Source organism: Ascaphus truei, chromosome 10 (assembly GCF_040206685.1).
Source record: "Ascaphus truei isolate aAscTru1 chromosome 10, aAscTru1.hap1, whole genome shotgun sequence".
Classification (NCBI taxonomy): domain Eukaryota; kingdom Metazoa; phylum Chordata; class Amphibia; order Anura; family Ascaphidae; genus Ascaphus; species Ascaphus truei.
In genome coordinates, this window is record NC_134492.1 from 38,960,082 (window position 1) to 38,972,698 (window position 12,617).

Below are 12,617 nucleotides of genomic sequence, written 5' to 3' on the forward strand. Positions count from 1 at the left end.
GCTGAGGCGCAGGGAAAGCGGGTGCTTTCCCTTGCCTTGCGGTTGCTTACCGCACGCGCTGTCAGCGGGCCGTCAGGGGGCGGGCACGTCACTGGCCGGGGGTGGGCCAGTGACATCACGGAACTGGTTCACCCTCATTGGGCGAACCACTCACGTGACCGGCCTGTTGCGCCGGCAAGCGGGGGAATTTTAAATTCCCCTGAGACCTACGCTTCCGCGCGCTTGCGGAAGCGTAGGTGAGCCCCTACTAAAGCCGCTCTAATTGCGGCTGTAGGGGCTCAGTGCTGAGCGGGAGTGCGCGTCAGCACGCTTCAGCCAGCAAGCGGTAAACATGGCCGAGGCCTTATTTGGAAATTGTCTGATAGTAATTCTTTTGTTATAATGATTTTAGCCTTATAGATAACATAGTTGTTCAGTTTAAAACAATATCCTCATTGTGCAACACACGTATGTTTCTGAAAGCTTATCGCATGCACTGTAATCATGTCTTATTTTATACTCTTGATAACCCATGTCCCGATAAAGCCATGCATGGGTTAAACTGTGTGAGCCGCACAGCAACCAGGGGGTTAACCTTTGTTTTAAAAGAACAATTGTTTTGTGTCTGGTGGGTATACCATGACTCAAAGGTGGCAATAAAACAATTAATAGTAAGCCATGGTTACAATGAAGTAAGTGATAGTTTACAGATACTGTTACCTCTGCTGGCAGGCATGCAAATTCCTGAGACCATCTCTGGCCTGTAGGCTCAAAGGTGACAGAAAGGACATCATTCACTATTGTTATAGATTAACCTTATGTATGATCATTACCAGGGCTCGACAAATTATGAAAAATGCTACTCGCCAGACAAAAAAGGGCCTCCCACCACTCCCCCCCCCCCACACCCCAATTTTTTACTGCACTTTACAGATGCGCGTGCACTCCCTCTCTCGCATTAGAGAGCGGATGGCCGGCGACGCATTGACACCATGTGAGTAGCACAGGAGGACAGCCGGGTAGGAGCGCGCCCCCGCGGTCCGACCTGGAAGTCTTTACTGACTTCCAGTGTCTGCTGCTGCCACAGCGCAGCTCCTATCCAGCTGTCCTCCTGTGCTGCTCACATGGTGTCAATGCTCTTCTCCTGCCGCCACCGTCTGCCTGCTGACATGGTTGTCCTCTGTCCTCTTCTCCCGCCGCAAGCTATCTTCCTCCTGTGCCGCTCCGCTCCCATGTTCTTCAGTCCTCCTCTTCTACCGCCGGCCGCCTTACTCACCGGCTGCCAGTATCGAGTATTTGTCGAGCCCTGATCAATACTATCTGACACAACCCCTAATAATATAAAGTATACATCTGTAACCGGCAGAAGTACTTGTCTGTAACCGTATTAAATGTGAGACGATATCTGTATTGCAACTATCTGATAAATAGATTCCTTCACAAGATTAAAAGTGGGACTATCAAAAGGGGTGTCTATGCGTGTGTCAAAATCCTCTGAATGACCTAGTGATTACAAGGAGAGTTATGGGGTATTTATTTGGGAATTAAATAATTCTCTCTTAGGGAAGGCAGCCATAAAAATGTCATCCGAAGAATGATGAGTGGTAGATAAGATGACAAGCCACAAAAGATGGGCTCTCATGCCTATTGTTTGTCAGAAGCAAAGTTGTGTCTTTAAAAAAATGGGATTTGAGTAGATTTTCATACTTCTTATTTCACGGCCTCTTGAAAGATCTCACACTGTATCATTCGCTGGTAATGTATTAGATTTTCTGTGTTATTCCTTTTTCGTTTCTAAACTGCCTGCTTTTATATATTGTATGTTTTTGTAACCTTTATGTTCTGCAACAAGCTCTGTGTGCTTTTTGTTATATTCAATCTAAAATTGAATAAGTACTGTCTTTGTGGTCTAATTAAACCTAGTACCTTTCTGAAGAGAGTGACCGTATTTTCGGGCACGTTTTGCTTAATTGGGTTTTGTATTCATTACAATTTTTTCCAGTATAAGGGGGACTGAGCATTTCGGAGGTAGTAAGTTCTTAGAACAAAAAGAAAAGATCCCTGTAGTAAGTTCTTAAAAATATCCTGGCGGTGGCAGTGTAATTGGGGTGTAGTATGACGGTTTTGTGGGGCGTTGGTGCTCTTTTGTTAGTGCCATGCGGAGAGGTGAGTCAATTGGATAGCTGGTTGCTATTGACCCCTTTCACATACACACATGGTCATGAGTAGCATGTACGTGACAACCTCAATAAAGAATTTTCAATAAAATTCACTTTAAAAAAAAAAACAAAAAAAAAACGCCCGTTACATACTATAGGAAATGCATCATAAAAGTGACTAATCACTAAAGTCACTAAAAGTAATGCAGAATGAAACACACTGGTTTATTACCAGTATTGCAGCCAGGAAACCACTAATAACTCACCCCCCCCCCCCCCCACCCCATCCCCAATGTTATTTGTGGTCTTGAATTCAGATGTATAGACTTAATGAGCTATTGTATAGTGGTAAAGTGAACACAGGCGCAAACAAATAAAAAGTGAACACTGTTAATGAGTGACTAATTGAAAACTTAAATAAGTGAGAAAGTGATAGTAATAAGTAAATACAGTTTCACCCCCTGCTCTGGAACCCACTGGAAGGGGTAGTCTTCACTCTTCCCCCATAGTAACAGCAAAACACACAAAATCCAAGGGGAGCATGGGGGAGAAACAAAAAAACATTTAAGTGCAGCAGAATGGCAACGTGGAAATAAAAGCCTCCAAATGACTTGGCTCTAATGAATTATTCTGATTCTGATTCTAATGAATCTTGTAAGTAGTCAATTCATTAGAGCCAAGTCATTTGGAGGCCTTTATTTCCACGTTGCCATTCTGCTGCACTTAAATGTTTTTTTGTTTTTCCCCCATGCTCCCCTTGGATTTTGTATGTTTTGTTAGACTTAATAAGCTGTCAATCCCTTCAGGCTTTTACTACTGTGTTACCATTAGCTCTCATAGATGACTAGATCTTCCAATTCCATTTTGTATATCACGCTTCAATGGGAGGAACACATTAAGGGAGGGGCTCTCAAATCCAGTCCTCAAGACCCCCCAACAGGTCAGGTTTTAAGGATATCCCTGCTTCAGCACAGATGGCTCAGTCAAAGACTGAGCCACTGATTGAACAATCTGTGCTGAAGCAGGGATATCCTGAAAACCTGACCTGTTAAGGTGTCTTGAGGACTGGAGTTGTGAACCCCTGCACTAAGGGCCATATTTACAGCAGTGCTACTCCATAAGACACGTCCGACAACAGTTCAGTAAATATCATCCTTTACGGCACATTCAAGGGAATGGGCTCCCAGCTGTCTTCTAGCACGGAAATATCTTATGCGTAACACCACTTAGAAAACATGGACCTTTATTGGGAGTTGCTCACGGACATCCAGTGTATACCTCATCACTTGTGGATTGGAAGATTGCTTTATTAAACTATAAATGTGTTGTGTTCATTTAGAATCTGGCAGAGGAAAACTGAAAGCACCATGTGTTCCTGTGTTGTAATATATGTTACTGCATTTGTCCAACTTTGCAGGGTATTTACCAATACATTGTGCTGCAGCCTGGGGACAGCTGGAAGTGTTAACGACTCTTGTAGAGCTGGGAACCGACATCCTGGCCTTGAACTTCCGAGGAGAAAAAGCCTGTGAAATAGCTGCACGATATAACAAGACGGAGTGTGTGCAATTCCTCAACTGGGCTGGTAAGAGAATGGGCAGCTCCTGCTCCTGTTCAATAATTAACTGAATGACACCAGACCATCACTGTATATTCCATTCCCACATTTCCAGCACCTCCATTATTACAAATCTCAATATCCTACACACCTACATCATCCCATTATGGTTATAAGACTATTCTGCATGATGTTTGTCACAATTCTGCTATAACGTCTCATTGCCTACAATGCTTTGCATTTTAGGCCACCAGGCATAGAAGGGATTAAAGAGATTCACTCCAAGTATTAATTACATTCAAACAGAGTGATATTAGATATATTTATTTTTTAAAGTTTATTAGTGAACGAATTTTTATTTTTTAGTTATGATCCTTAGCAGGCATGTTTTCTAGTTATACTAATAAGTAGGCATTAGCCCTACATTATCAGAGTGTGTATATATCACAGTTATTTCACTTAATTATTCATAAGAAGGGCTATGTGCTAAGGTTTGTTCTGTACAACTATACTTTCCTACGTAGTGCGGAACTGGGCAACTCACACACAGTTGTTCCAATATACATCAACTCTATTACTTCAAGAAAGATGAATCACCAGCTTTGTCATTCCCATTGCCCCAATACTAACATTGTAATTATATTATATAGCAGGTATGTCATCTGTGCCTGTAATTCCCTGCTCTGTCTGTAAGTCCTGATAGCTGCAGGCATGACAGAGTTAATTTGTGGGCTATTGACACCCCCCTCCCCCCTCCTTGTGCTTCTCCTGGGAGTAACTAGAGGGTGGTGACTCATGGCAGGAGAGAGATCCTATCGTGATAGGTCTGATGTCATGAGCGGGCCCCTTCTAGAGAGAGCTCTTAGCAGAATGCTACAAACCATACTGTGTCTTTGAGCCCTGGCTTTTGATCTGTCAGGATGCTCCAGAGCTGTAAGTTCCTCCCCATTGCGAGGGCAGGCTTGCTCAGCTTAGGTAGGCCTGAGTAACATCATGGACCCACACCCCAGAATACCCGGGGGTGTGTACCACCCAGAAGCTGAAATCTGCTACTGTACTGTGCCACTGCGTGAAGAGCTGCAGTGGATGCAATAAAGATACCTTTGACATATACCTGCCTGGAGTCTTCAGTGTGGAAGCAAGGAGGTATGTGTGTGTGTGTCCCATAGGGAGTATCCTGGTCCTATCCAGGACCCATGGGACTGGAGGCGCTGACACCAGTTCTGAGACCGTCCTAAAGCCTGTCCTGACTCCATAACACCGCAGACAGACCTCAGAGCTCCTGTGAACCTAACAGGTATAGCACCATACCCCTAGTAACAGTGTAACTCCCCAGTAAAGGCCCCAATGTGAGATTGGGCCAGGAAACCCCCGTTACAATTGGAGGCGCTGCTGAGATCAGGACAGGCTTTCAGAAACGTAATGTTTAAGGGGATCTTTAACATACAGAAGCAGGCAGCTTTCTGTGATAAGGTTATGTGCAAGAGGGTTCTGTAGGGAGTGAGCAGAACATGTGCTGTATGTTATGGCCACGCTGAGGCCACTGTGGGGCACGGGCCCCTGATGGTACAAGCCAGGGACCCCAGGTACCCAGTAACAATAGGGAGGCTTTAACGCCTTACCATGCCGAAGTATGGGATGTTTCCAGGGGGAGCGCTGTTACCCAGCTTTGTGTATAAGAGCAGCATGCTGCAGAACAGCAGTTATGTAAAAGGGGCCAGGGCCTCTGATGGGATGTTTCCAGGGACCCTTGGGCACCCTTACTTCGCTTGAGTAAAAGGGCCAGGGGTAAGCCTAATTGTGGAGGGAGCCCCTGGGTACCTAGCACATACGCTGTGCGGGAGAGGGGGAGACTTTCCCTGAGGCATAGCCAGAGAGAGACAATGCTCCTTGAACCCTTCTCCTTATCATGGGGTTAGGGCGTACCCTGGTGGTACAATGCACCAGGGAGCGTGGTTACCTATTCCCCTCGTTTTCTCTGTTCTATATTGGGGGCACTCAGTGAGAAATATTCCTGAGTGTGTGGGACCCCAATTGGCAACTGCCTTAAGGGAGCCTTTTTGCCATATGAGTTGTGGATCTGTGCTCCTGGCAGTATCCAGGTCCTTCAAGGACAAAACAGGATGATACATGAAAATAGTACATGGTACTGGGTTCTGTGCTGTGGGTGAGTCGCCCGGGGCTGAGACTCCCTTGTTAACATGACCCCCACGTTGTTACTACTATGTTCTATATTGGAGGCTCCCAGAAAGGATGTGTGATTCCTGGGGGCGTGTACTCCAATTTGTACTGCAAAAAGGGACAGGCCCTGTATTAGAAGCAGGGGTCCTGTGCACCTTGTGAGTGATATAAAATGGCTGCCACCGTGTGGTGGTGTGCTCAAAGCTATCCAAAATGGCGCTCCCGCCAAAAATGTGGGACCGCATGGGTTTGCAGAGTGATAGCTTGCAAAAGTTTGCAAATAGTTGCAAGCTTTCGGCGCCAAAGCTTGGCCCCGCCCCTCAAAGTGACTAGCTCATGGAGTTAGGTCAGCCTTCTGTTTACACCCCCTGCCTCTAATTCCACCCATGGGAGGGGGCAATAGTGATTCTTCAAGCCACTCGGAGACTGTGCTATGCTGGGAGGAGTCAGCAGTGTTGCTACAAGTGTTTCATTCTGTTCAAGCTGAGCAGGAGTGAGGAACACCAGCCACCTCTTGAGAGGTGATTCATGCAAAAGCTGCTTGTGCCCCCTGCTGTTGCAGATACTACCACAGACTGCTGTGGGCCCTAACGGTCCCAGGACTGGGATCCAACGCTCACGATGTTCCTGAGGGTGAGTGGACTGCCCTAGGGGTGTCGGGTGCGAGTCCCCAGGTGACCACGGAGCATGGGCGCACCCTAGTCTTGGTCACCAGGGCGATTAGCTCGCCCGCCATCGCGTCCTGGCGGAGGTGTCCCTACCCGTTGCTGTGGCTGCCGTTCCTGTCGCCGCCGTCGTCACAGCCGCGGAGGATGAGCCCAGGTGCACCTATCCTGTGGAGATGTCTCCTACCTGTGAGCCGCGTCCTTCCTGGCCGGAGATGTCCGTCTGGAAGAGGTCGACACCCAAGGAGCCGTTCCTGTTCCGGAGTTACCTGCAGAGGAAGCTGGGGACTTCACTAACCTCCGGTCCGGTGACGTATCTCCTGTCCCATTCTCCTTGCAGGCTCCGGTTGCGGCCTAGATCAAGAGGCGCTGGATGAGGCCTTGTCCGGTGCGCAGAGCGGTGACGAACATCCGGTCCAACCGGGTGTGACGTCATAATAGCTGCCGGGCTTGAGTCTGCCCGGTGGTCTCGCGAGATTGGCGCAGTAATGTGACATCACCAAGATGGCGTCCGCGGAGCCAGTTGCACCACTGCTCACGCCAGAAGCGGTGAGTGTGAACCTGCTTTCACCTGAGACTCCCTGTTTCTTGGACCACTGTGAGAGAGAGGGTCACCGTGTGCCTACCACCAGGTCCTTGTTCTCTCCTTGAAGCCACGGAAGGCCTCACTATACTGGACAGGCCATGGACTGTGCTATGCCCCTGACACTGGCCCTAGCACCCCATGCTACCCCTGTGCAGGACTTTGCTCTGACCCTCCTGTCCCTATATAGGACCCCTGCCCTATCGTCAGGTAACCTTTGCACCACCTCTATGGAGAGAGAGTCCCAAGGGGAGGTCCTGGACCCTTATACCCAAAGGATTCTGCCAAGATATCCAGGTACCTTGTGCATCACCCTTACTGAGAGTGCTATGGAGAGAGAATCAGTTGATTCAGCAGAGACCTGTCGGTAGCTGCAGCGGGGTTGTGAGGTGCCCTGTCACTGGCCTTAGTATCACAGGTTTCCCTTAGGCCACCCTAAGCTATACCCTGTGTGGGTCCAAGATTTTCAGGGACAGGCTATTAAAAGCCTGATTTCTGGTATTACCAGTAGTAGGTGCCTACTCTTCTGCCGAAGGGTATGTTTAGTTGTGTGATATGTAACTCATATGTCATTTTACGGGACACAGATGACGGATGGTACTCAAATTTAGTTCCAGTGGGGACCATGGAAGTTCACCCAGGGGAGAATATAGCAAGTATGTCATCTGTGCCTGTAATTCCCTGCTCTGTCTGTAAGTCCTGATAACTGCAGACATGACAGAGTTAATTTGTGGGCTATTGAACTTTGTGCTTCTCCTGGAGGCGCTGACACCATTTCTGAGACCGTCCTAAAGCCTGTCCTGTCTCCATAAGGCTAAGGCCCCGTTGCACGCGTCCGCGCGGCTGTCTTGCTTGCCGGCGGCGCGTGCAACTCACTGCACTGCGGTCTGCAGGAAACTTTTTGGGGTGTGGGGGGGGCTTGGCCAAAACGGGTCGGGGGCGCAGCCATGACTTGGAGGGTGCGGCCATCACACAAACACCGCGCAGCAGCCCCACAGACACAGCACCCAAAATGGTGTTGTATGTTTCTGCTCTTATAAACTCCTGTCATATGCTACAAATCTAATAAGACACCTCAAATCCTGATATACTATAATGCAGTTTTTCTTATACTATAACACACCAACTAGTTTCTGTTAAGGATTAATATTAGGGTGACCAGATTTTCAAAATGAAAAACCGGGACACATTAAAAAATAATTATTTATCAAACAAATTACATCACATGACGCACCCTGTTGCCATGACCACGAGACACTGACGTCAGGCGGTGACATGTTGCCATGACAATGTGGCATCACGTGATGCCTCGGCGCCATAATGCGTCCCGTTGTCATGTCAACTTGATGCTGCGTGACGTCACGGAGCAGCTCGTTGTTATGGCAATGAGCATTACGTGATGTCGCGCAGCCATGTTATCGGAATTTGGAGGGGAGGATACAGCCAAAGGCAAGATAAATATATAAAAAATAGATCTAAAAAAAAAAAATGTTATCTCCACACAGAGCCACTGACCCAAACACCCACTGACCCACACAGACACACAGAGCCACTGACCCAGAGTCACTGACCTACATACAGAGAGCCACTGACCCACACACCCACACACAGAACCACTGACCCACACACCCACACACACTGAGCCACTGACCCACCCACACACCCACACACTGAGCCACTGACCCACACACCCACACACACAGAGCCACTGACCCACACACCCACTGACCCACACACCCACACACACAGAGCCACTGACCCACACACACAGAGCCACTGACCCACACACCCACACACACAGAGCCACTGACCCACACACCCACACACACAGAGCCACTGACCCACACACCCAAACACAGAGCCACTGACCCACAGAGCCACTGACCTACACACCGATCCACTGACCCACAGAGCCACTGACCTACACACCCACACACAGAACCACTGACCCACACACCCACACACACTGAGCCACTGACCCACCCACACACTGAGCCACTGACCCACACACCCACACACACAGAGCCACTGACCCACACACCCACTGACCCACACACCCACACACACAGAGCCACTGACCCACACACACAGAGCCACTGACCCACACACCCACACACACAGAGCCACTGACCCACACACCCAAACACAGAGCCACTGACCCACAGAGCCACTGACCTACACACCGATCCACTGACCCACAGAGCCACTGACCTACACACCGAGCCACTGACCCACAGAGCCACTGACCTACACACCGAGCCACACAGAGCCACTGACCCACAGAGCCACACAGAGCCACTGACCCACATACTGACACACAGAGCCACTGACCCACACACAGAGCCACTGACCCCCCCCCACACACACACAGAGCCACTGACCCCCACACACCCACAGAGCCACTGACCCCCACACACCCACAGAGCCACTGACCCCCACACACACAGAGCCACTGACCCACACACACACACACAGAGCCACTGACCCACACACAGACAGAGCCATTGACCAACACACACACAGAGCCACTGACCCACACACACACAGCCCCTGACACACACACACACACATACACAGCCCCTGACACACACACACACACACACACAGCCATTGACACATACACACAGAGCTACTGACCCACACCGAGCCCCTGACACACACACCCACAACGCCACTGACCCACACCCACAGAGCTACTGACACACAGAGCCACTGACCCATACACACACCCAGAACCACTAACCCACACACCCACATACAGAGCCACTGAACCACACACAGAGCCACTGACCCACACACCCACACACACAGAGCCAGTGGCCCACACACCGCCAGCCACTGACCTACACCCACAGAGCCACTGACCCACACGCACAGAGCCAGTGACACGCACAGAGATACTGACACGCACACACACAGAGCCACACATGTATTTATCTCCCCTGTGTCTCACTCACTCTCCTCCCCTCCCGCCTCGCATGTATTTATCTCCCCTTTGTCTCACTCACTCTCCCCCCCCTCCCGCCTCGCATGTATTTATCTCCCCTCCGTCTCACTCACTCTCCCCCCCTCCCGCCTCGCATGTATTTATCTCCCCTCCGTCTCACTCACTCTCCTCCCCTCCCGCCTCGCATGTATTTATCTCCCCTCCGTCTCACTCACTCCCTCCCCTCCCGCCTCGCATGTATTTATCTCCCCTCCGTCTCACTCACTCTCCCCCCCTCCCGCCTCGCATGTATTTATCTCCCCTCCGTCTCACTCACTCTCCTCCCCTCCCGCCTCGCATGTATTTATCTCCCCTCCGTCTCACTCGCTCTCCTCCCCCTCCCGCCTCGCATGTATTTGTCTCCCCTCTGTCTCACTCGCTCTCCTCCCCCTCCCGCCTCGCATGTATTTGTCTCCCCTCTGTCTCACTCGCTCTCCTCCCCCTCCCGCCTCGCATGTATTTATCTCCCCTCCGTCTCACTCGCTCTCCTCCCCTCCCGCCTCGCATGTATTTATCTCCCCTCCGTCTCACTCACTCTCCCCCCCTCCCGCCTCGCATGTATTTCTCTCTCCCCTCCGTCTCACTCACTCTCCCGCCTCGCATGTATTTCTCTCTCCCCTCCGTCTCACTCACTCTCCTCCCCTCCCGCCTCGCATGTATTTATCTCCCCTCCGTCTCACTCACTCTCCCCCCCTCCCGCCTCATGTATTTATCTCCCCTCCGTCTCTCACTCACTTTCCCCCGCCTCACATGTATTTATCTCCCCTCCGTCTCTCACTCACTTTCCCCCCCTCCCGCCTCACATGTATTTATCTCCCCTCCGTCTCTCACTCACTTTCCCCCCCCTCCCGCCTTGCATGTATTTATCTCCCCTGTGTCTTACTCCCCCTCTCACTTGCCCCTACCTTACATCAATTACCACACTCTGCTCACACAATCCCCACACAAAATACATACCAATAACCCCACCCCGCAATACATAATAAAAATACCCGCCCCGCCAATACATATTAAAAAGACCCTTGCCGCCCCAATACATTTTTAAAGACCCCCACCCCCCATACATATTTTTAAAAAATTGGGCCGCACAGGTAAAATCATCATCATCATCATCCCCATATACCCACCCCCCCCCCCAGCATCTCCCATCTCTCTCTCCCGCCCTGCATCTCCCATCTCTCTCCCCCCCCTGCATCTCCCATCTCTCTCTCCCCCTCCCCTGCATCTCCCATGTGTCCCCCTCCCCTGCATCTCCCATGTGTGTCCCTCCCCTGCATCTCCCATCTCTCCCCCTCCCCTGCATCTCCCATGTGTCCCCCTCCCCTGCATCTCCCATGTGTCCCCCTCCCCTGCATCTCCCATGTGTCCCCCTCCCCTGCATCTCCCATGTGTCCCCCTCCCCTGCATCTCCCATGTGTCCCCCTCCCCTGCATCTCCCATGTGTCCCCCTCCCCTGCATCTCCCATGTGTCCCCCTCCCCTGCATCTCCCATGTGTCCCCCTCCCCTGCATCTCCCATGTGTCCCCCTCCCCTGAATCTCCCATGTGTCCCCCTCCCCTGCATCAGTGCCGGGACCGGAAGGAGGACCGAGGGGGAGGGCCGGAGTGCCGGGGACCAGGGGGAGTGCCGGGACCGAAGGGAGAACCGGTGACCGAGGGCCGGAGTGCTGAGGGGAGGGAGAGCCGGGGAAGGGCCGAAGGGGCGGTACGAATGGTCACCCTAATTAATATAGAGTTTTATTTGATTTTGTAAAGGGAATCTAGTCCTGGCAGGATAATATGTTAAGTCCTGTATAGCAAATGATGAAATAATAAGATTTGATTATATAACGCCACAGATCAAGATAAAAACCTGATTGTATTTCTGGGTGTCGTTTTTTTTTTTTGCTCCCATTGGTTGACAGTACCTCCCTTCTGATTGGCTGTTGGGATCCAATCTGTGATTGGTCCCCCTGCGTGCCACGTGACGCGTCAGCGCTTCTATCACTAGGAGCTTGTAGCTCCGACAGGCTGACGTATCACAGCACGCAGTCAGCCCTGTCGGAAGGGGGCAGCGGGGACCAGCACACTTTAGGTAAGGGGCTGGTGGCCCGCGCTCACGCTGCCGCGCGCGCCGACCACAGCGGGGCCTCAGCCTAACACCGCAGACAGACCTCAGAGCTCCTGTGAACCTAATAGGTATATACGCACCATACACCTAGTAACAGTGTAACTCCCCAGTAAAGGCCCCATTATGAGATTGGGCCGGGCAAACCCCGTTACACATTCAAACAGTGGTATTAGATTTTTTTTTTTTAAGTTTATTAGTGAACGAATTTTCATTTTTTTCGTTATGATCCTTAGCAGGCATGTTTTCTAGTTATACGAATAAGTAGGCATTAGCCCTACATTATCAGAGTGTGTAGATATCACAGTTATTTCACGTAATTATTCATAAGAAGGGCTATGTGCTAAGCCAGTGGTTCCTAAACTTTTTCGGTTCAAGGCTCCCCAAGGCGATCAGGATT

The 12,617-nt window shown here is 50.4% G+C and overlaps 1 protein-coding gene across 8 annotated transcripts in view; it reads left to right on the top strand.

The window, feature by feature from the left end:
- Positions 1 to 12,617, top strand: part of ANKRD45 (ankyrin repeat domain 45) — an 83,006-nt gene that overhangs the window by 13,252 nt on the left and 57,137 nt on the right. For 6 of the 8 annotated variants that reach the window (XR_012804106.1, XR_012804107.1, XM_075616694.1 and 3 more), the window contains exon 3: positions 3,556 to 3,723. The exons of the other annotated variants lie outside the window; for them this stretch is intronic. Coding sequence is in view for 4 of the 6 variants with exons in the window: in XM_075616694.1 (XP_075472809.1) it covers positions 3,556 to 3,723 (168 nt within the window). In the remaining 2 variants the exon portion in view is untranslated. The remainder of the gene's footprint in view (positions 1 to 3,555; positions 3,724 to 12,617) is intronic. 8 annotated transcript variants of the gene reach the window in all.